The sequence below is a fragment of the Miniopterus natalensis genome, chromosome 6 (genome assembly GCF_054644295.1).
Source record: "Miniopterus natalensis isolate mMinNat1 chromosome 6, mMinNat1.hap1, whole genome shotgun sequence".
NCBI lineage: Eukaryota > Metazoa > Chordata > Mammalia > Chiroptera > Miniopteridae > Miniopterus > Miniopterus natalensis.
This window is the reverse complement of record NC_142086.1, coordinates 8,717,834-8,734,104: the sequence shown is the minus strand read 5'-3', so window position 1 is coordinate 8,734,104 and position 16,271 is coordinate 8,717,834. Positions and strand designations below refer to the sequence as shown.

Here is a 16,271-nt window from a genome sequence, read left to right as displayed (position 1 = left end):
TCATAGTTTATTATCCTGAAACATGTTTTCTCCCCCCTCGGTAGTATATATTGGAGACTACCATAGAAGTACATTTAGATCAAACCTAGTCTTTTCCATCTCACACTGACATTCTGTACCCATTCAACAGAACTCACCAGTCCTTCCTGTTCCCGCAGCAACCACCCTTCGGCTTCCTGTCTCTGCATTTGACTGCTGTACAAACCCTTTCTTTTTAACACCTCATATAGATACATCATAATTTATTTAACCAGTCCAATGTATTTGCTAATAAAAACAGTGCCGTAATGAGCATTATATCACATGCATCTTTGTGCATATATACAAACATTTCTTCAGGATAGGTTAAATAGAATTCTGGATTTAGAATTTTTGCTTCATTAACTTTCACGTTGTTTTTATAATAGATTTTACGATGCATGAGAATGATGTGAATTTATTCTTATGTGATGGTAAAAAAAGGTGCCCGTCTAATTTGCATTTTCCTAAGACCTTGGGCATGTTTCACATATCTGTTGCCAATATTTTTTCTGTGAATCGCTTGTTTATATCTTTTGCCTACTTTTCAAAAAGTACAAATACAATTTTTATCGTATAAATAATTCCTTTATACTTTCTGATTTTACATGTTTTGTTATGTATACTGGGCGTGGTTTATCCCAGGCTCTTACTTATCTTTGGACTTTATGTGCTTTTTGTCATGAGAAAGTTTCAAAATTTTTTTTATTTAAAACATGTCAGCCTTTTTCTTTATATCCTCCCGATTTTAAGGTCTTGCTTGGACCAGAAGGCTTTATCTTCAAATTTTAAAACTGAATCTCTTATATTTACTTCTGATTCTTTTGAAGTATTTTGGGTTTTTTGTTTATGATTCATGATATGATTCTAATAATATTAGAATCTTGTTTTCAAATGAAGACCTGTTTGCTTCATTAACGGTTGCTTTGGAAAGTCAATCCTTTTTTCTTTTGATTTGAAATTTCAGTTTTATCATAAACTCACTCATACTACACGTGTCTCTTACGGACTGTTCCACGCCACTGGTCTCTTTTTATTCCATTCCCAGGACATAGTCCTGTTCTAATTACTGTGGTTTTATGAAGTATATTTTGCTATATCACAGGGCAGAGGGCTCGCTTACCCTTCTCTTTGAAAACTGTATTAGTTATTACTGTTACTTACTTGTGAATTGAAGTTTGGGTTTAGGTTACCAAATCTCATTGAAGAAGTCTTGTTTGGGATTTATTGAATTTGTGATTAATTTGAGAACTGTCTTTTTTTATAAATAGTGTTCCTATACAGGAACTTAGGTGGTAGTATCTCCATTTATTTTATTTTTTAATGTATCTCAATATCATTGTATAACACAAGTTTAGTTATCCCAGTAACCAGAACCGTGTTGAATAGCAGTAGTGATAGTAACGACTTTTGACTTGTTTTTTGGGAATGCTTTTACTGTTTATATTAAATATGTTGTTTTTGGTAAGTTTCTAGTAGATGCCCTTAATAAGGCTGAGGACATTCATTTCTAGGTTAATGAGAATTTTCTTTTATCAGGAATAAATGTTGAATTTTATCAAATGCTCCTTAAGCATTTGTTGAGATGATCACTTTTATTTTTTCATGTTATGAATTATATCAGATAAAGGCTGATTCTTGTATTTCTGGGAAAATCTCATTTGGCTTTTTAAATATAATGATAAATTTATTTTGCTAACATTTCAGTTACAGAGCTGCCCATCAAGTTTGTTTTTTGTGTGTTCTTATCTGATAAGGTTTTGAGAGGTAGTGCGTCTTATATCAGAAAGCCGTGCCAGGTGATAAGGGAATGCAGCCTCGTCTCTAGCTATTGTTAGTTTTAGGTTCTCACTGTATAGTCGCGAAAAAAGGGGAGCGGAACGCTTTCTAATAGATTAGTACTGACCATTTTTGAAAGCTACACAACCAAAGAACATAGACAGACATTTTCATCTTTTCAAGTTCTGTTTATTTTTAAAAATTTTAAATATTGTGACCTTAAAAGTACTTAACTAATTTAACTTTTTTTTTCCTTTTAAAGTTTATTGTGAAGGACTCTGTTGAAGAAAATATGCTGAAAATACAAAACACAAAGAGAGAACTTGCAGCTGGAGCCTTTGGAACTAAAAAAACAAATGCTAGTGAAATGAAACAAGCTAAAATTAATGAAATCAGAACTCTAATTGATTTATAATTTGGGGGATTTCAGTAAGATCATTTGATCAGATACATATAGAAGTTTTGGAAATGAGAAAAACAGTTTTAGAAATGGGATCCAGTGAGTATATCTTCTAAAAGGGGCACACCATTTTTTACCAGCGAAGTGGTATTACTGATACATAATCTCTTCTATATATGAACCTATTTTTAATGATATTTCAAATAGCAATAAGTTCCATTATATACTGTGGCCTAAAATAATTTTTTTGAGAAAAAAAAGTTACTTTGTTATTCAGCTTTTCATAGTATCTTTGCTGAGTATTTTCATATATCTTGCAAGTACTCAGCTTTTTCATATTTCTAATAAGGTAAAACCTTTTATACTTTTGATCAAATAAAGAGTTATTTTCTATGTTGGACACATTTGGTTTTCCACCAGTCCTCCCATTTGTGATGCAGTGGATTCAACAGTCCTTGTAAATGATTCATATATAGACTATAGAAGAGATTGATTTTATTGGACTTTCAAAACCATACTTGCATTCCAGAACCGAACTTTAAAATGAGAGACCAAAGTCCAGGTTAGTAAGTTACTTGTAATTGTTTTTCACAGTTTCATTGAGATATAATTCATATAAGTAACGTAGTTTTATGTTCATGAAAAAAATTAGGGACTGTGTTAGAGCACTGTGTTCCCCATTTCAGTCAGGTGGTACTATTGTTTAAATGTAACTTGATGTGTTCGTGTGTAAATATGGTCTGAGGGGGTGAAAGGGAACCAGTTCTACCCAATTTGATTTGAATATTTAAATTATGGAATTGCTGAATAGATATTTCTATATATAGATAATTTTTATTTATGTAGGTTTTTTTTGAAATAACTCTATACATTTTTATAATTCAGAAGACTACTATATGTGAGAGGTGTGATGTCTGGATGGAAGTTGGGCTGGATGACCTCCAAAATCATTTCACTCTTAAGAACATCTTAATCCCGAATGGGAAAATGTTGTTATTGTGTTTAGAATCAGAATTTGTGTTTGGACCTTCACTAATTCATTCTTCCATCTATCTACAGAATTAATCATTTTTCTGTTACTTTTTTGTTAATCAAACTCAGTAGTTGCCACAGAATTCTAGATGATTCTTTAAATCACATTTAAAACAAATTTTTTCCTTAAGGGAAACTTTTTTTTAATCCAAAGAAAGAAGAGATTGATTAATGTAACAGGAGGAGCTTTCTGTTTGGCAATGCGGACTTGAGAACACCTTATGTTTCACTTGTCGCGTTAGAAGCGACTTGACTGAGGGGGGGGGCAGCGCGGTGCCCCAGGGCCCTGGGCAGGCCCGTGCTGAGCGCCCACAGCCGCGCCGCCCCGCCCGAGCCGGCTCGCTGCGGGGGACAGTGGGCTGGCTGCGCGCCCCCGCCCGTTTCTCCCGCAGCAGGCGAGGCGGGCTGGCGAGAGGCGCCGCAGACCTCTCTGCAGGCGCGGGAGGGGGATGCTAACTCGGGGGGCCCACCAGCATGAGGGGCAGTAGAGACGTTCTCTACCTGGCAGGACTAGCACTGCCCCAAATCAGGTTGATCGGGACCTCGTGGATGCAGTTTGTGGGCTCTCCAGTACCGGTGCCCCAGGGCGAGTAAGCACGCGAGCAGCCGGCGAAAAGCGCCACCTGCCTCCCTGCTCCCGGGAGAGCCTGCAGCGCGCTGGGAGGGCGGAGCCTGTGCCTCGACCCCGACATTTACAGACTCGTGTTTTAAACACTCGTAACCAATTTGGCAAGTCATTTAAGAAACATCTTTGTTTTTATATAGTTCTACTGAATGGTATAAGTGAAAAACAAGTTTAATTCATCCTAAGAAAATATATAAACCACTGGAATGGAAAGTTCACATTATGCTATGCTGTTAATTCTGTTTCATTATTACGTAGAATAATAGCTTTAGAAATATCTTGAAGGCATTGTATTCCCACTTGTGGTTCAAACTGAATTTGTTTTAAATTTAGAATCAATAAAAGTTTCAAAAATGTATAAGCTTCCTCAGTGCCATAACTTTAATGACTTTTTAATGAAAATATAATCTTTCATAAACATCCCACTTCTATGAAGATGTGTATATTACATGTCTATATCACATAATTACTTGATTTATAGGGACAGCACAGAAAGTACTATTAGTAACAGTAATTTACTCATAGTCCTACCACCTTTTTTATTTTGCTCAATTTAACTGGTTGAGTTTCTTGCTTAGAAATCATTGTGTATATAATTTTTAACTTTATGTTAAATGTCTTTATCTTCTAAATTATTGGTTCCAATTTTTTTACTGATAATACCTATGCGTAGTGGTATTACTATGTAACACACACTCTGCACTGTAGGTTTTGCTCTGTTACAGCTCTAGGATTGGAAATAATCAAGAAAATAATCTTCTGTTTATTATCAATCAGTGAGTACCAATAAAATTACCCTCCAGCAGGGTATGTTCTGTCAGGGAACACTGGAGGCGTCAGTAGTGCTTATTTATCGTATGCACCACAGTTCTGTTTATCGGGATTTGGAAGATTCATTAGAAACATGAAGACAGTTTTATGTTTGGCTCCTTGGCAAGAACTCGAGTGTTTAACCTTAAGTTTTTAACTATATTAACTAAAGTATCTGCAAACTCTGTAATATGACAGCTTGCCCTCATTTAACTCATCAGTAAGTATGCAGTAGCCTTTCCTACACGTGCTGCATCGTGGATCTGGTGCATTTGTGTGGTTCTCCTGAACAAAAAGCCAGCACAGTCGCTGTGAGCAATCGGGCTGCTTCCCTGCAGTTTCCTCTTTGAAGGGAAAACTGTGGACTGGACACCCCACTGCAGCAGGCGTGTCCTCTCGTGATGTTTGTGCTTGTGTGGTAGTGAGGGGAGCAGACTTCTACGAAAGCCACGATCATTTCCTCCTTGTACATACGCTTACTCTTTTTGTATGATTTCTTATTCCCAATTCCTAGTCAGATCTTCTAATGGTAAAAATGGGATGTTTTTCTCTCTGTTCTAGTTTCCTACTCAACCTTCCCGATCAAGAGTGTTCTGACAAACTTAAACCCATCTCTACTTTTAAATCTGTAATACGTGAAACTACAACTTTAATAACATGTTATTTAATGTCCGTGGCACAGGCCACCTCCATTAACCTGAACCAGGTACCCGAAACTTCATAGTAAGTAGGCTGCCCTGGGACTTGAGCATTTAGAAGAGCAGGTGTCGAAACGACTGCAGACTGGCGGGCAAAGCCGATTCCAGGGTATGTCTTGGCACCCTGGAAACCCAGTCTAGACTATTTCAGGAAGGCACTGAATGTGATCAGAAGTGACATTAAGAGTCATCAAAGAGGTGTATTGTTAAATGTGTGTTCTGTTTACAGAGATAATAGTTTAATGTTTTAGGATGGTTTTCATTAAGTTTGCTGTCTTTTTAGCATTCTTGTTTATTAAAAATAAAGGCAGGTAAAATTAACCAGGACACAGCTTCCTCCTAATCCACTAATTTGCCCTTTTTGTTAGGGGAGGGAAGGGCTATTCCCTAATATTACATTGTAGGTTTAAAAAAAAAATTGCACTGGTATCAATAGTTGATAAAGAAAAGGTAAATTTAATATTTCATGAGAAATGGTCTAGTGCAGGAATCTTAATATGTGTCTACAGATACCAGTGTAAAGAGAATTAAGATAAACATCCTCGTTTGTTATGTGTGAATTAAAGACCTTGATGAAACATGGAGCTAATCTCCAAAGACAAGGATTTGACCTTTGTGTAGGTGCATGTCTTACAGCAAAAGGATATTATGTCCATCATTGTTTACAAGGATAAAGAATGACATAGTGAACATCTCCACAAATGCATGTTGTAATCTGAGTTACTGTTGCCCTTTTATGTCTAAGTCACCCTTGGTATTTTAGGCTCCCTGGAAACAATTTTGCAGTATAATTATACAGCTTTGCATGCGAAAGTCAGTATTTTACCTTAATGAAAGCAAATCCTTGGTAGACCAGGGAAGGAAAAGAAATGTTGGCCTAGTTCAGTGACTTTCCAGCCTCGTAACTCAACACTCTTTTATGCATATTATACTCTTTTCTATGGTAAACTTTCTGATTCCAAAGGTAACAGCCTTCACTGAATACTTATTTAAAGAAGTGATATAAACTTTTTCACTGTAGTTTTATCTTATGCTGTGTAAAAAATAGGGCACAAAGGTAGTAAGTAAATACAGAAATTAGCACCGAAGTAATAGGTTTGATCCCCTCTATTTGCTTTGGTATCATTTCTCAAACATAAAAAAAGGCTTTGAATCTTGGGATCTCTTCTGACTCACGTGGAGAGTTCCAAAATGCAGTGAATTACTACTTGAGTGGCCTACTGCGTGGCCACAAGCAGTACTAGCTGCCTGAAGGTTAGGTTTCGGTTCATCTCAACTGGGCTCCAGAACCAAAGGGCTTCTGAGCAGCTAACATACGAGCCTTCAGTCAGTCCGTGTACTTGACTCAGTAGAAAAGGGACTAGCCTTCATTCCAAGGCCTGATTATTGAACATTTGGCTCTTTTCCTGTTTTTGTCCTAGGCAGACAGTAGTGAGAAGTGGTAAATAATAGACTGGACATCATGAAAGAAACCTGAAAAACGTGAAAGTGAACAGAACACAGAATAAGTACATGAAAAGAGTCGAGCTGCTTAGTGTAGATGTTAAGGAGCCCTTACCCCTAGGGGGATATGTTGGCCCTGAGCACATCACAGTATCACAGCAACTGAAAACAGGATAATTCGGTATAGGCTTGTAAGATACAAAGTTTATACAGAAAGTTCTCAGTTGACATTGCTGATAGATTCTGTGACTCCGCAAATGACGTGTGACAAGCAATTTTATGGTAGGCCGATATAAAAAGAGTTAGGTTCCTACAGTGTCTCTTCAGCGCTGTAACGAAACTCCTTGCTGTGTTGCAAAGCTGAATCATGTCTGAACCAAAACTTACACCTGAAATTTCTATCCATGGACTTTCTCATCCATTTGTTTTTATAGTACAATTTCAGGCAGCCTACTTAGGAAAGCCTCGTAAAAGGCTTTGCAAGGTATTTCCCAAGTCCTATTTCAGGCCACTGTCCTTACTACCTGGCTAGTAAAATGAAAGCTTTCCATTGTTACACTGTGTTACTCCCCAGATTTCTAGTATTTGCATTTCTGTTTATAGACAGAAGTTGCTCTGATCTTTGCCCTTTGCTCTGCTCTGTTTTGCTGTACATTTGTTTAACGCAGAGTTTACTAGCTTTGGAATTGGAGCATAAAAAAATCCGAATCTTGCAGGTTATCTTTCTTATTCTCTGATCACCTGCAAAATGAGGACAGTGTGTATACATAGGATTGACAGAACTGAGATGTAAATAACTAATACTGTCTTTTCCACTTTTTACTTCCTTACCTATTGCTTTTACTTAAAGGAGATTGAATTTCCCTGTCTGGAACTCAGAGAAATCAGTTATCAAATAACATACCCAAGTATCAAAGTAGATTGTAATCCATTTTTGTATTTGTAATAATAAGCAGAGAAAACAACTCATGGCAGACTATTTTATTTAAAGCAAGTCTTGCTTAGCTTAATGTCCCAAGTCTCAGTGACATGAAAAAGGCAAATAGTACACAATTAGAGATGCTGTGATGTTTCCTACATCACTCGAGGAGCTGAGACTGTTTTGTGAAGCCTTCACTAGTTAGAAGTTGAGTCCCTGCTATGTGACAACCAACCACCTCGCCTCTTCATACATCTGCTATGAGCCTGACTCCCTGTTGTGTTTAGTGTGTTTCCTCTGTATCAAGCGGGTCTCTCAGATGTCGTTTGGGGCAGTCATCGGAGTGCTCGGGAGTTACTTAGAGTGGAGATACTACTGTGGCCTCGCCCCAAGACCTACTGAACCAAAACCTGTAGTGATGAGGCCCAAGAAACTGTCATGATCTGGTGATTCCAGGAGCAGGCAGGTGGAGATGCGGTTGCTCAGCCCCTGATCTGACTCCTCTTTCCTCATTAATGTCCAGTCCGTCAGCAACGTCACTGCCTTCGCCCGGTGGAAGCTGTGCTGGATCAGGGCCACAGTCAGCTGGCCTTCCCATCAACTCTAGCCTCAAACTATTTTCCACCAGCTGCAAAATGCAGTGTTCTTAAAATATAAGTCACAAAGGTTAAGACAATTAGACCATCTTTAAAAGTAACTGCAACGGATTGAAACAAAAACGCTATTAAAATTTATTCATACTGGTACTATAACAAAACCCCCTCAAAACCACCATGGTTACCTTGGAGGATGCTAGGGAGCCAATTCCTTATTTTGCATACTTGTGAGTGAAGGGAAAGAATCAAACATTTATCCTGTCATACAGAAGTGTAACCTCAGGATAGCCAAAGTATTGAATGAAGTATGCAGGAATATTCCAGCTAATAAGAGTATCACCATTTTGAAATCCCTAATAATGTATCTAGGTAATGATCATCAGTAAGTTAATATAAGAAGGTAACCAGTGATTTGGAAGTAGCTAACACCACTATAAAGTACTGCCAGAACCACACACCTTAATATAATACAGGGAAACACGGCAAAATGCAGAATGTGGTTTCCATAAATAAATTGCAAGGAGACAACAACAAACAAAAAGGGAGGGTAAGGAAACAGAAGATTCCACCAGAGATGTATCAGCCAGCTGTACTGTATGGCCTTACTTGATCCTGATAAGAACAAAGTGGAAATAAAAAATAATGCAGACATTTGAAGTTTTTTGGTGTGATGATCCTCCAGAGTTCTTACATCTTAAAGGTATATATGGAAATATTTCATATGAAATTTCTTATATGAGATTTGCTTCCGAATAGTGTGGTGTGTTGGCCTGGGGGGGCGGACTTGGTGGAGATACAGATGAAACGACCATTGAAGCTGGGTGATGGGGGTGGTTATACTCTTTCACTTACTTTGTACCTACCCTTTCTCTTTAATAAAAAAATTAGATACAAATTACACAAATGAAACTTTAATCAATTGCTACTGAATTCAGAATAAAATCCAAAGCCCATACCTGGGCCTACGAAGCCACTTTCTACCTCTCCATCCTGCCTTAGAATCCTGTTCTTCCACCAAGTCCTTGCCTGCTCCACGCCTTTGCTCACAGCTCCTTTCTCGGGGAATATTCTCCCCTCCTCTTTGCTCACAGCTCCTTTCTCGGGGAATATTCTCCCCTCCCCTCCTCAGCGCATTTCTTTCTAGCTTAATCAGTATCTTATAGATCTTTCCTGACCACTCTAAGGTTGGGTCTTGTATTAATGTCAATTTGTAATTATATTTGTTAGTTTCTCTTTTGGTCTGTTTCCTACTAGAATATAAGGAACTGTATCTTGTCAGTCCTGTATTTTTAATGCCTGTCACATGTGTGATATGGTAGGTAGTTAATAAATGCTTGTTGAGTGAATTATTCTGTTGTCTGTCTTAAATGTGTATGTCAGCTCAAATTGTGTTTGATGTGAAACTAAAGTGACTGAATAAATACTTTGGTAGATGTTATTTCTGGAATAAGCTCAAGTATTTCCTTGAAACCAGACAATTATCTTTGACCACTGGGACTATGAAAGTAATACAGAACTTTGAAATTATATTGTCCAGAAATAAAGGCTCATTTGCAAGTTACACTGTAATGAAATGAATTTCCATTACCCGTATTTCTCTATGCTTTGGATTCTCACTGGAAGAGTTCAGCTCATACCCCCCAATGTAGAGATCCTTGGAGTATCTCGAGAGGACTTCGGAGCACAGCACCTGGCACACAGAGGCACTTAAGTCTTTGGTAGTGCTTTATGGTACTTGAAGATCATAGCCACTCGATTCTCCACCAGTTCAAATAATTGTAGCTTATTTTTCCTTCAGAAATAATTTTTTACAATTTTAGGTAAATCCACAGGTTCTTCTTGAGCTTTTGTGGTAGACAGCCTCCAAGGTGGTCTCCAATCATCGCAGCCTATAGAATTCCATACCCCCGTGTCTTCATCCACACCCATACTGAACAGGGCTGACCTGTGTAACCAGCAGGGTATTGTGGAAATAAAGGAGGGTGATCTTAAGGTTAGGTCATAAAAGCCACTGCAAGTTTCTGCCCAATTAAACCTCTAAAGTTTCTTCCCTTTAAAGTTTATTCTGGTAATGGTCATCTCTCTTGTTTTCTTCAATGGAATGATTTCTGAATACTGTACTCACTTTAGTTTTAAAAGGTAATTCTGCATCCTACCCACCCTCCCCTAACTTGCCATCTTTGCAACCTAGAATCATCTGTACATTTAATAAATATGCGTTAGGTTTCTATCATTTTAAGTCGTGGATAAAAACACTAGGAGACATTAGGGTCCAGTATTGCTTCTATCAGTCCTGAAATATTAGTGCATATATTCAGACTGACAATGAACCCATGACGACTTTAAGGTTACAACGTGCTAAATCTGAATACCCATTTCCTATGGAGATGCAATGTGGGTGGCAGATTAACTTGACCTCACTTTCATCTATCAGATCCATCCACCAGTGGAGAACTCTAGATTTAATTATATTTGGCTATCTGGAAACCAATTTTCAAAGTATATATTCCAGTATCAAGTTTCATACTGGTTTTAAAAACACAGATTCTACAAATTATGAAAAGTTCCCCAATTCATTTTTTTTCAAGGGGAGTAAGAATCTTTAATTATATTAGACAACCAAACTATGGCAATAAGTCTTTATTTTTCATACAAGGTGCCACTGCTGCTGTGAGAGACAGAACTGAACAAAAGCACTTTAGCATTGCTGCCTCACTGTACATAGAAAACGGACATCTTCAGACACTAAGGCTAGGGAAGAAGATGGGTTAATGGCATTTGTTGATGTGCTTATGAATCACGCAGCAGTGTTCCAGGCTGTCTTCACGTGAAGGCAGAGGGGCAATCACTCAGGCAGCCCTGGATAACTCTAAGCGAAGGAGCAACAGCAAGGCGGACAGATGCCGTGTCCCAACCTGAAGGGAGACTGGTTTGATGCCAGGCTCAGCGCATTTTAAGAGCTGATAGAGCCATTTTAATAGTTTAAGATTGAGTTTCCCCTACCACATAAGTTGGCAATCAGCCTGAGAATTTCTGAATCATCAGCTGAGTAAACCTGGGGTTAAAAACAGGCCTCTGTTTGTGTAACAGAATTGCTACTTCATAACTTCCGCCCAGTTCTCACCTGTTGTCCTACAAAAACCCCTTATCTGATGAATTTTAGTGAAAGCCTCTAGCAACTGTTAACAGACCCAGCTCTAGACACTAAGTATCAGAAAAAAGTGCCTGTGAAGTGGATGTGTCCATGGAGAAGTGGCAGTGTTTCTACTGGAGGTAAGTGTCGAGTTTCCTCTTGATGTTGTCAAAGGCATCTGCTCCCATGTAATCGGCCTGGCCCTGTTCCCACCTCTCCTTCCGTTCTTCCGAGGATACAAAAGGCTGTGCCACAGCCGGGGTCTCCCCCAGGGACAGATGTGATATGGCTCCAGAGACATCTTCCTAGAAAGGAGAGCACAATCAGAGGTTCCTTGAGAGCTGAAAAGCAGACTGTTTTAGAGAACGCAATAAATTGAATGTGAGAAAAGCCAGGATGAATTATCATGCAAAGTAGCAAAAACTGAAAAGTATTACATGAAAAAAAACAAAAAAGGACACAGAAATACACAGGTCATGAGATTTTTTTCCTAACGAAATGAAGACTTCTTGACTCAGTGAAAACATTGGGAGACAAAGTAATTAGGGTTAATGTTTAAGTTCTGCATACCTTTCTACAGAAGCCACAAGAGAAAGCCAGTGTATAGACCAAGTCTGAAAGCTGTAAACAGTTCATTAGAAAGTGTAAGACGGATGGACAAGGGAACACAGTCTCATGATAAATTCTCGATCTGTGTGGGCTCAGAAAGGTTGAGAACTTAAACAAAATGATACCTTAGAGGCTAGGCTTCAGAAAGAACCTAAAAGAGCCGCACCACATAAGTTGTCACATCATAAAAGTGAGAGCTAAATGGTCGAGACCATGCACCAAACTCATCTGCCTGTTCAAGCTTATTACCAGGTAGCATCCATCTATTCTTGTAGCTTCTGTTCATTTAATTAGCTTAGTTTTGAACAACTGTTTCAATTCCCATCTTCACCTTTCTTGGTTCATAATTCTCAGTCGTTGGGTTGTGGAAGGAACAAAGTAAATGCAGGAAATGGAGCAAACCAACTCTACATTAGATTCTCATTACAGACAGACATGCAGTTAACTTTAGCTGTACCATAAAGGAATATCAAAGCTACCCTTCAAATAGCTCGGGTGAGAAGGTACTGGAAATCTTAGCAGAGAAAAAGGAAGCAGATGAATACATATAGGTACTGCTTTTAACAGAAAATGGCAGAACAAAGTTTCTGATTGCCTGTTTATCTGCATGTATAAGTGTATATGGATGCATTTAAATACACTGGAACTCCAAGGCGCTCGGGTGGATTCCATGGGATTGTATTATAGCTGAGGCAACATAAGTCCCTCCCTTGGATTAGCCCTGCCTTTGCCTCCCACTTGCAGCAGGAATGATGTAGGGAGGCTCTTCCAGAGGCCTCTGGCTCACCATATTTTTCACAAGGATCACAGTCTCTCAGGCCGGGATTCGAGTCCCATTTCTGCTACTGCCTAGTCTGTTACATAATTAAGAGAAGTTATGTAACTTCTTTATGCCTCAGTTTTAATATCTAAAAAGGGGATATTAATAATACTTACTTGATAGGCTAGTTTAAGCATTAAATAAAAATAGCTAACTTTTCTTGAGCATTTACTGTGTGCCAGGCAATGTTCCAAGTACTGTACAAGTGTTATTTCATGCTCCATACAAAGCAATTAAGAGTAAGAATGTGAGTTGTTTTTCCCTTTCTCCTTTTCACATTTTGTTACAAGTGCTAATAAGTGAAATGGCTAAAATGTATACCAGAGCAAAGAGAAGTATCTCTTACATAACCTTATAGTCTCTTACAGAAAGGCAATGAACTGATCAGTTAGACTTGATTATAGTATACCCACTGAGCTCTATTCTTTATAGCTTAATATATAACATAAAGTTTTAATTTTTTAAAATTTTTTTACTGAATTTATTGGGGTGACATTAGTTAATAAAATTATACAGGTGTACAATTCTATAATACATTTTTTGTATATTGTATTGTGTGTTCACCACCCCAAGTCAAGTCTCCATCACCATTTATCCCCTTTACCCTCTCCTCCCTCCCAAGTTTATCGTTTTCCAATTCTTCCCAAAGAACAAACCTGAGAGGAAGACCTTTCAAGTCATAAAAGATGCTCAGCACTTTGTTACTGTCAATATTAATATGGATCTTCCTCTTACAAGATTTCTTTTTCAAGATCCTGTATAACCATATAGGAGTAGACATGGCAAATCAAAATAGTCCTGGGAAAGTATTTGTTTATGTTTGTGTAATATTCACTGAAAATACACTCTTCTGAGCAGATAGCAAAAACAAAATAGCTATGTTTAAATGTAGGCAGTTTCTAAAATGAAACGTAGCATTCACTGCTTCAGGAATAACTGCAGGACAGTGGGCTAAAAGCTTACAGTGACAATATATGGGTCTATTGTAAAATCTCTAACCCTTGCTTATGCTCTCAGATTGGAGGAAATTTGCCACAAACTACTTCTGCGTTAGTCTTCGCTAGTAACATCTCCCCCTTCTAAGATGGACAGTTTTCTATCCGCACAATCTTTTTGCTTAAAATGCCACCAACTACTCCATGTCTATTAGTATACAAGCTTTAAAAAATTCAGCACTGAAGGACCTAAAAGGAAAAGCAGAACCTACCACACTGAGGTGTGAGTGGGTGTCTGAGACGAGGCCAAACTGCTGCAGCAGAGGGGAAACGCTGGTGGTGAAGATGTCCCACCATAGGCTGAGGAACTCTGGGTGAGCCATGGTGGGATCATGGGGCTCACTTTTAACACTTTTTGTTTTAGGATCATAGGTATAATTCCACGGTTTGATTCGTCCCAGGAAATGCACAACTTTGGCATTTGCACCAAACCTGCCAAATGAACACAAGTTGACATGGTTAGTGGATTCTGGGCCCTAACAAAGCAATAAGCAGCATTGTGTCCTACAGACTCAACAGTGCCGCTCCCCTCCTATAGTAGTAGTTGGAAGGAAACTGAGTTCCCTGAAAAGTGCTTAGACATGCTTTTTAATTATTCAACTGCATGTTAAATATACACAAAAATTCAAAAGTATCAGTGGATCAGTGCAACAACCAAAACACCAATTCACTGTGCATACAGGTCCAACCGTTTAGAAAACCCATGATGTTAAGTACTCAAGTTGCAAATGCTCACGCTCTACAACCCGGAAGCTCAGCTCCTGGACGTGCACCCTAAAGACACTCTCACAGATGTGTAACAGGAGACATAGTGGAAATATTCACAGCAGCCGTGTTGTGGGAAACAACTCAAAGACCATATGTTAGGTGAGACTATTGTTGAGCAAGTGATCACTCCTTTTCCCAGCCTCCATGGGGAGTGCATTTCCTGCCTCACTGATGTTGGGCACGCTCATATGACCTGCTCTGGCTAACTGGATGTGGGCAGAAGTGAGGGAACCTTAAAAAGCTGTTTTTGTTCACCCTCTTGGAGAAGCTGCAACTCCAGCAGAGAATGTGACCCCCGGCAGCCTGCTGGTTCTGGAAGAACGAGAGACATGGAGCAGACGTGGACCAAACCCGTGGCCTGGCTGCAAACCTGGCTGAGGGGATCAGAGCTGTCCAGGCCTATCCACCAACATGAACAGAAACGGGTGCTTACTGTGGACTGTCACTGAGATTTTATGCTGATTTATCCATTCTATTTTTTTTTTCATTCAAAAAATATTTACTGAGTATCAGTTCTTTAAGTATTCCCACTTTATAACTACTCTTTCAATTTTTCAGGTTTCCATCATTTTTTTTTTTCTAGAAACAGACCCACATTCTCAGCTGGCTGAAAGGGGAGGACTGAGAGGGGAAGGCTCATACATACCTGCATTTCCCTTTTTCTCTCTGGCCAAAAAATTAGCCAAAGATATTTCCTTCATGCAACTTCCAAAGCAAGTATCACTCCTTCACTTTAAACCTTAAGTGGCTCTCTGTGCCTATCCTATGTAATAAAGTCCAACTTACATGACCTGGTCCTTCACATTCTATTTTTTTTAAAGGATAACTTCTGGTTTATTCATATCATGGAATACAATATGGTAAGGAAAATGAATTTTTTTAAATATGCTGAAAAAAAAATTCAAATAGGAATACAAATGAATCCACTTACATAAGGGCACAACAACAAAAAAGTTGAGAGTAGAAGGCGGTAATCAATATAAATTTCATGATACTGGTTCTCTGGCAGAGAGGGAAGCTGTGATGGGAAAGGGGCAAAAAGGAGCTTCTAGGGTTCTGGTTGTGTTCCATTCTTAAGTTGGGTGGTGGGTATTTTAAAAAATGGCACTTTTTTTTGTATATTCTTTGATATACATACTATATTTCACAATAAGAATTAAGAGTGGTCCTAGTCTGGCTTGGAGGAAACCTATGAATCTAAAAACCAAATAATGACGAAGGGGAATACAACAGGTGCCGGAACAGGGAGAGTGAGGACTCCAGGAATTAGGGGCAGGAGGTTACTGAAGGCTCAGTGCACGGGGGCAGAGGTGCTAAGGTGGATGTGATCTGAAGTCTGCACAACTTTACAATAGGAGCTGGGGGGTTACACAGGGAATTCTAGTGAGAGGTGGCAGCTATGAGATAGGTGTACATGCCTGACCAAATGTCCTCCAGCTAGAGCCAAGGAGGAAGCTTTGATGGCGAAAGGTCCCTGCTGAGTGCTGGGATTGTGTGTTAGATTTTAGTGGATTTATTCTATAGGCAACCAAAGGATCTGATCATAACATACAGATCAAAACAATGCAAACTCTGTCTATGTAACCTTTCCTATCTCCTAAAGTTTATTTTTTTAATGTTGGAGAC

General features: G+C 38.7%; 2 protein-coding genes across 3 annotated transcripts in view; one reads left to right on the top strand and one right to left on the bottom strand.

Moving 5' to 3' along the window:
• The window catches only part of HLTF (helicase like transcription factor), a 78,119-nt gene extending 70,077 nt beyond the window's left edge, over positions 1–8,042 (top strand). For both annotated transcript variants that reach the window (XM_016221479.2, XM_087818073.1), the window contains one exon: positions 2,060–8,042. In XM_016221479.2, the coding sequence (XP_016076965.2) occupies positions 2,060–2,212 (153 nt within the window). In that variant the 3' untranslated portion in view covers positions 2,213–8,042. The remainder of the gene's footprint in view (positions 1–2,059) is intronic.
• Positions 8,043–11,419: 3,377 nt separating this feature from the next.
• The window catches only part of GYG1 (glycogenin 1), a 29,338-nt gene continuing 24,486 nt past the window's right edge, over positions 11,420–16,271 (bottom strand). The window contains exons 6-7 of the mRNA XM_087818071.1: positions 14,090–14,309; positions 11,420–11,758 (exon numbers count right to left, since the gene is read on the bottom strand). Coding sequence (XP_087674197.1) covers positions 11,585–11,758; positions 14,090–14,309 — 394 coding nt within the window. The 3' untranslated portion in view covers positions 11,420–11,584. The remainder of the gene's footprint in view (positions 11,759–14,089; positions 14,310–16,271) is intronic.